This window comes from Vidua macroura, chromosome 2 (genome assembly GCF_024509145.1).
Source record: "Vidua macroura isolate BioBank_ID:100142 chromosome 2, ASM2450914v1, whole genome shotgun sequence".
Taxonomy (NCBI): domain Eukaryota; kingdom Metazoa; phylum Chordata; class Aves; order Passeriformes; family Viduidae; genus Vidua; species Vidua macroura.
In genome coordinates this window covers 61,017,890-61,026,255 of record NC_071572.1, presented here as the reverse complement: position 1 = coordinate 61,026,255, position 8,366 = coordinate 61,017,890, and the positions used below count along the sequence as shown (strand labels likewise).

The following is an 8,366-nucleotide window of genomic DNA, read 5'->3' as shown; positions in this document are numbered from 1 at the left end:
GAAAATTTTTGGGCATTGTTGCATATCTAAGTGAAAAGGGGATAAAACACAGAGGAGGACCTCTTCTCTGGGGGAGATCACTCAGCTGAGATGTTCCCCGTGCATGCAGGGGAGAAGGTGGGAGGTCTGCAATTGTCCCTGGAATGTTTTCTTTGATCCCTGGTGCCTGTGGGAGCCCCCCAGCTGGGTGGCCCAGGGGAGGTCCTAGCCTGCCTGGTGAAGCCAAGACTCTGTTTGGTCCTAAGACATCCACTGAAGAGCTGGCAAAACCTTGTCAGGGGTTTAAAGTGCTGCAAAAAAACATGCAGAGCCAGTGAACACCTGCCCAGATATCCAGGCAAGTGTATGCAACATAGACAATGTGCATGTGCCCCACCAACTTACACAATAGCATTACATCTGAAATAAAAGGGAGCTTCACACCGTGAGAAACACCTTCACTTTTAAAATTTTAAAAGGTTTATTAAATCTTAACAAAAAATACAGCAAAGGACTGAATAAGGAAAAATTACAGCACTGGGAGCCCCTGTGGCTATCAGCCATGTGCTCCTCTACAAAATGGATGCTCTGACTTTTATATCCTTAGCCCTTCCCAAAGTTTTGTCAGTTAACCCCTTCTCTGCCATCCATTGGTGGAGATTACCTTCTTATATCTTGATTGGAGGTCAGGTGTTGTTACGCTGTGCCTCTTGGTAATAAGCTGGCCTTCTCTAAATGCCCTGACTACAAAGGCTATTACAAGGGGGAGGGGAATGAGGACTATGGAGGGACATATTACAATAACATCACTATACATCCACATATCTCTATCTCTTAATTGTGAGAACCAACTATTACATTACTCATCTATAACAACACCCAAAGTAAAGAAAGTAAAATTCATCCCACAGCCCTTCTTAGAAGGTATTTACGTTATCACCCATTCAAGCATTAAATTGAATTTATCCTTTCCCCCAGGGCTGTGTTTGCCCATCCCACTGCTTTGCCATGAATACACAAATGACATGTTGGAACACCAAACATGATGTGCTCACCCTACTCCCATACACCCTTTTCCTACACACCCCATCCTGCATGGTCTTGAAATACAAGGATTACAGCCAGCTCAGTGCCCCTAATTTACCCCAACCCCTGAGAATCTCCAGGCTGACAGCTGTGGGTCAGGCATGGATGACTTCAGAGACAAGCATGTGTCCCAACCCTGTGAAGGGCATTTTTTTGTGGTATTCACAGACTGTTTCATGTGTCAATACAAGAGGAGCATAATTACCAGCTGAGAAACTGCAGGAAATAAGCCAAGGCTGAATGAACAAAATGGAGAATAAAGAGAAGCGCAGAGGACACACATTTTAAAAGCATTAGGGATGTATGTATTTACTTAGTCTGGGGAGTCTGAAAATATATAAGAGCTTATGACTGCAAAGGAATGAATTCAAGGACTAGTCTATGGGGAGTATTTTTTTTTTTCCCTGTGACTTCAAACTTCTCTCAGTGCTTACAGAGTTTTAGTCAGCTGGCATGCAACAGAGGTATGACTTCCCCAAGGAAACTCTTCCTTGGCTTGAGCTGGAAAGGCTGCTGGGAGAGTCGGGGGAAAAAAAGGCTGCAAGCAGAGACGAAACCTTCTCCTCCTCCGGCCACAGAGCAGGTATGTGGAGATGTGTGTGAACCTGGGAGCCTGCTGGAAAGTTGCACTTTCAGCTGTGGGAGAGATGAGGGCTTTGGTGACTTTGAGCTGCAGCCTTTGAAACTAATGCAGATGAGGAAGGTACTGTATAAATAAAATGTTCTGTGTTTATGAATAGGCTGAGGAACTGGCTAAGCACGCTGTGTAGATGGCTCTATCCACCCAGTTTTATATTTAATCCATCAGGGACTTGCACTGTGTAAGTTAGATAATTTATATTAAGGCACCAGTTAGTTTATAACAGTACAGTTGTCATACACAGTATTTGTCATTATTCTCTATGTTTACAGGAATAGAAAATGGGGAGTTGATTGGTATTTTTCTTTCTTCACAGGACTTCAGTCTATTTATGGTACTACTGCATTATACCCTTCTGAACTAGGAGTGCTGCAGGGATCACCATTTTACACTAATTAAATGCCACTCAACCAGCTCTCCAACACTGAATCCTAATATAGTCTTGGGAAAATCACATAGTCCCTGGGTAAAATAGGCAAAATGCTGTTTGGCTTGTCTGCTCTTCTTCCTGTCAGTGCTGTCATTAAGCTCTTCCAGTTGGAGCATGAGGTGTGAGATGGCAGGATTATTTTGCTGCTCTTAAGATCCTGACATCTTGAATATCACCTTTGGGTGAATGATGATTTACTGAGATGGCTTTGCTGGATCTAGACTGTTATCATGAGAATGAATGTTTAGGCAATATTTGGAAGTAGTCATAGTTTACATAAAAATCACAGTAAATTTTCTAAGGCTAAGCCCAGTTCTAATTTGGATAGAAGTATTTTTGATAAAAGTATTTTTGATAAAAGACAAATATGCTTCCCTTAAATAGAAGCAATAACTTGGCTTTGCACAATAGTGATAATTTGGGTTTTTTACTAAGATGTATTAATTTATACTTAAAAATAAACATATTACTCTAAAATGCTGAAATCCTCTAGTTTTCAAGAACAAAAATTTACAACCTGTCATCTCTTTGTTAAGCAGATGGTTACATCTTAGTGACTATATCAGTGCTTGGCCTTATCCTAATACAATGATGGGTGGGTTCAAGCACGGATATCAATATTATGTAAATCAAATCTATCAGAAATTATTCTCCCCACCTCATTTTGTTTCTTACTGGATTTTATAAAATCAGTATGTGTAGGAGGAGGGGTTGGGGAAGGCAGTCTAGGGTTGCCATGGGAAACAGCAGTTGTATGAGTTCTCCACCCCCTTTTGTAAGAGAATTGTACCCTCCCCCTGTCCTGTCAGTTATTGTTCAAGTCTGCCCCTTAGCCTAGAATCTTCTCTGTTCCACGTTTTCCCTTTGGTTCTTCCACCAAGAACACTCCTTTCCCTTTTCCCCACTGGTTAATGTTATATTTCCCCTGCCTTTAGCCTTCTCCCGATTGTACCCTCGAATGCTAAACCCTCCTACCCCTACGCAGTTAAAAGAATCCTCACCCCGCCCTTCGGGGCTCTCGGAATCTGCCTCGCTTCTGCTTTGTTGTCTCCCTGTTTGCCCCTTCTGCGACCCTTCAATAAACGAGCAGGATTCCAGCAGCCCGAGTGTCCCTCCCGCTCTTCTGGTGGACCCTCAGATGTACCAGCTATCCGAGCTTCGTGCCAAGTGGCTACAAGCCCCCGCGGCTTGGCAAAGGAGAACTCAAGAGCAGGCTTGAGTCTAACTCCTTTTTGTAGGGCTCTTACTGAGGTGGCTGACAACTTCCACCCAGTGCTGAGCAGTGAAGAACTGCAGTCAGAAACCTAATGATGCCCAGCTTTTGAACTGTTGGGTAATTTTTTTTTTTTTTCTTTTTTTTTTTTTTTTTTTTTTTTGGCCAGCATCTTAATGAGACCAAGTGGTCCTCACCCTCCAGTACTTCTTGACAATGGACTTGAAACAAACTGATGGCAGCACTGGCAGAGGTCATGAAGTCAGAACATGAGACTGACAAAATCCTCTTTTCTAGTCTCAGGCTACCAACCCATTGGACTAAGGGGTGAGAGGCGAAGAGATAAACCAAACAGATGCTGTTTGCTCCATCCCACAGAGACATGCTTCATCTTTTTTTTCCTACTGCTGATGAGAGTGAAATTCATGCAGTTTGAGCCTTGGGAGAGAAAATATGGTGCAAAAGAGATAAGAAATTTAGTGAGGATCAAAATAGTCAGTGAAAAGGAAGGGGAGTTTAAAAAGAAAAATGAGATGGGAAATGTTATAGGAGCAAATGGCAGACAGTGTAAGGTATAGATTTTATTAGTCCCTTTTATCACTGGGAGGGTTCCATGGATGCAGATTAAAAACCAAATCATGCAAGATACATGGTGAACAGTGGCTGACCTCTCCCCCATCAACTTCAATGAAAAGCAGATTGTTGGCATTGACAGGAGTTGGATCAGAGCTTTGGTAAGATTCTAGCTGCCCAGGGGGAACAGAGGGTGCTCAGCACTTGCTGGGATCTGGCTGAAAGTGTGAGAAGAAACCTGGCATTAGTATGTAAAACAGTTTCTGCTTTTTCACTCTGGATTTTTGTAACCTCCTGACTTCTTCCTCTTCCACAAATGAGTAAGAAGAGGTTTCCTGCCCTGCTATTCATGCCTTGGAAATAAGGCCAACTCTAGGCATAATTTAACTCAAAATGAGGAATTGTACAGTGACTTTGCAGGAAAGAAATATTTTCAGGGAGAAGTCTTTTTTTATTTTTTTTTTTAGCTGAAGGAGATTTAAGTGAGTTGGAGGGAAAAGAGGAAGGGATTTAAGTTTTAATAGTCAATTTACTTGGGATCATTGGAAAAATGTGTCATGGGAAGCACTGTGGAGCAGCATGTGTACATCTAGAGTTTGAATGAGCACTTGCACTTCGTTGGCACATTCTTGTGTGGTCTCCAAAACTAAGATCATGCAAAAGAGATTCACAAAATGCTGACTAGTGCCACCCTTCTGCTAAACAGATCTGCTACTTTATTCACCTCAAAGTTCCTATAAAACAGATGGGATTTAATATCTTTGACTTTTAATATTTGCTTGATTTCTGAAAAGCTTTGTGTCATGGAATCTGGATTCTGCTTTTCCTTAGAAGTTCAGATTCAACAGACTTTTCTTCCCTTCCCTTCCCTTCCCTTCCCTTCCCTTCCCTTCCCTTCCCTTCCCTTCCCTTCCCTTCCCTTCCCTTCCCTTCCCTTCCCTTCCCTTCCCTTCCCTTCCCTTCCCTTCCCTTCCCTTCCCTTCCCTTCCCTTCCCTTCCCTTCCCTTCCCTTCCCTTCCCTTCCCTTCCCTTCCCTTCCCTTCCCTTCCCTTCCCTTCCCTTCCCTTCCCTTCCCTTCCCTTCCCTTCCCTTCCCTTCCCTTCCCTTCCCTTCCCTTCCCTTCCCTTCCCTTCCCTTCCCTTCCCTTCCCTTCCCCCCCACACCCAAATATATTAGTAACAAGACTTTTTCTCCAGTAAATTAAATGCTGCCTAAGCCTTTCACATTCCATTTCCTCCTGCTGTTGTATGTTCTTCTTAACAACAAAATAGAACTTGATGGTTATGTAAGGACGGTTGTTTCCATCATGTAACATGGTTCATGTTTCCAGTGTTCCTTATGAACACGCACATAAATTTTGCTCAGTCCTAGCTCAATTAACTCAGTCCTCAATTAAACTCAGTCCTAGCTACAATTAAACACAAATGCATCCAGAAGATGGATTTGACTTTGACACTTGCTTTTTTTTTTTTTTCTCTCTACCCTTCTGCTGAGAATTGGCTTGAAAAGGCCTGACCCTAACTGCACATCACATCTTTTTCCCTCTCAAAAACTGAATTTACATAATTTGTGTTTTCAGTGTTGTATCACAGTGTCTTGTGGGGGTGGCTTCATAAGGTGTGCTCCCCATGCAAGTAGAAGGGAACTGTTGCCTTAGGAAAAGGATAAATATGGAAGATAAAAGTGGAGTGAGTTTGGAGATTGGTGTCAGAAATGTCTCAGTTGTTGAATGACCCTATTTGGTTAAAACTGCCTTGCTTAAATAAGCCGTGACTATGAAGGAGAGACAGGGTTTGTGCTATAAGATCCTTATAGGTTTTTATACCTTCTTGCTCTGGAACCCATGTTGCCAACAGAGTGAAGTTCTTCCAAGTACTGCTTACTACTACTGCAAGTAGAGTCTGCAAAATCTAATGTAGTGATGAAAGTGAGAAAATTAAACATCAGCACAAAAATGAGGAAATGGTGCTTGATTGCAGAGAAACTTGGGACTGTTCAAATGAGTCCAGGAGAAAGGTACAAAAAGGAGAACTTTTAGTAGGTATCACATGCAGATTAAACTCTACTGTTCGAAGTCAGAAAACTCTTTAAAATGAAATGAGTGCTGTTAGCTGCAAAGAAGCTAATTGAGATTGTTGCTCTTGCTGTCTGAATGCTCAGAAAAAGTGATCGGTGTTTCAGAAGCAGCATCTGCCTGGATGCTGAATGTTGTTTTTCTCACATTTAATGCAAAGACATTTTTCATTTGGCACATGACAACTCCTTTTCTCTCTTTTTCTGGCAGGCAAACTCTCAGGCATTTTGCCACAACAAAGACCTCCACCAAATCCCTCATGAGCTCTATCCAAATGTAAACAAAATAGATCTGTCGGGAAATCTGATTCAAAGCATTCCTGAAATGTCATCATCATTTTACACTTCCCTTCAGTGCCTGGATTTAAGCTCTAACCAGATAAGTTTCATCACACCTGGAGTCTTCGCACACATGAAGAGTTTGCTGGAAATAAATTTAGCCAACAATCACTTATATGAGCTTGCTCAAAATGGCACAAAGGGGATTGGACTCTTACCCAAGGTGGAAGTACTGGACTTGTCCCACAACAGGCTGTACAATGGGGCGGCAGAGTATTTCATTAAAGAAGCTCCATCACTGCAGTATCTGTCCTTGGCAGACAACAGTATTATAATAATATCACAAAAGATGTTTGAGGGATCTCCCAGTCTTGTGGAGATAGATCTTCAGAGCAACATCATAACGGAAATAGAAGAAGGTGCTTTTGAGACTCTAGTGAGCCTGTCCAAACTCAGTCTCTCAAAGAATTCAATTATTTGCATCTCTGATTTTAACCTCAGGCAGCTGGAGATACTTGACCTTAGCAGGAACAGCATTGAGACTTCCACACCACAAAATCAATTGATGAATATAGCTTAAGGTGTTTGGATCTGAGTGAAAACAAACTATTTCATTTCCCAGTGTTCCCTCAGGTAAACAAGCTGGTAACTCTGAATTTATCAAAGAATTTAATCCAGCTCACTGCTGAATCCCCTCACAATAAAATGGACTATGTGAAAAATGAATGGCTAAATGCTTCTTTCCATCTTCTTGATCAGAGCAAAGTAGAAACAAAAGTTCTCTTTATTTATCCCAGCTTGTATATTTAGACTTAAGTCATAATGAAATCAAATCAATTCCAGATGGGTTCTTTGAATCAATGTTGTCCCTTCACACCCTTAATCTCAGTAAAAACTGTCTTCAGGCATTTGCAGTAAGTTATGACAGTGCACTGATTTCTTTAACTGTCCTTGACTTGAGCTACAATGCTTTGCAGAGCCTTCTCCTAGATGCTGGTGCATTGCCAAATTTGAAGGAGCTCTATATTCAAAACAGTTGTCTTCAAACACTGCAGTTTGACATCTTCTTAAATCTTTCTAGCCTTAGACTGCTTAATCTACAAAGCAATAATATCAGCCTTTGCAGCATGTACTCAGGATTAGCTAAACAAAGACTTGCTGGAGAGGAAAATGGTTGTGTTTCATTTGTCAGTTCTCCTACTCTTCAGTACTTGTACCTAGCTGACAACATGCTGAACATCCTACCAGCATACAGCTTCTACAAGACTTCTCTGGTTGTCTTGGACCTCTCCATGAACCCTGGACTGAAAATAGAACTTAAAGCATTATCAGGTCTGGAAAAGTCTCTGGAATGTTGTAATAGCCTGATAGATTTAAATATTGACTTGCCTTGTTTTAGTCACCTTAAACATTTAAACCTCTCTGAAAATCAGCTGAACTGGCTGCCTAAGTGGAGTAGTGACTCTCCACTAGAAGTTCTGGACCTACGGAACAACATGTTCAGTACATTACAGAACAGCAATATTTTAGCACTAGAAAATTCACTTAAAAACTTGTATCTCACTGGGAACCCACTCAGCTGCTGTGGAAACATCTGGCTTTCATCTATGATCCAGAACAAAAATGTCCAGATCCCCAACGTAGAACATTTAACGTGCCAGCACACTCAGAATTTCGGGTACCAGGACAAAATGCACATCAGGAACATTAGACCAGAAGACTGTGAAAAAAGAGGATCTGAAGAAAATCAACTTCCTTATTATATTAACATTTGTGTTGGTTTTATCTGTGATCATCATTGGTGTGGGTTCATTTTTTTGCTTCCGCAGGCAGAACTTTAGCCATCAGTTTAAAGCATAGTAACACAATATGCCTTGAAAACTGAAGAAATCAGGTGCTACACTGACAGTGTGTAGAAATAAAGGGTAAAATTCTCATCTTTGATTTTCAGCTGTGGATTTTAAATGCTTTTGAAGTGCCCCTGAATTACACCATTGGTATGGGTTGCAAGGATTTGAAGGAGAATTTGCCATGATTTGCAGATCCATAGTTTAACTCAAAGAGGAGAAATTTGGCCCTTGTGTGTAATACAT

At 41.5% G+C, this 8,366-nt stretch overlaps 1 protein-coding gene across 1 annotated transcript; it reads left to right on the top strand.

Moving 5' to 3' along the window:
- The first annotated feature begins 6,406 nt into the window (after positions 1-6,406).
- Positions 6,407-8,133, top strand: LOC128803134 (transforming growth factor beta activator LRRC32-like). The gene is given in 4 exon segments (XM_053969791.1): positions 6,407-6,833; positions 6,836-7,011; positions 7,014-8,009; positions 8,011-8,133. Coding segments are annotated over 4 exon segments (1,722 nt in total).
- The last annotated feature ends 233 nt before the right edge of the window (positions 8,134-8,366 follow it).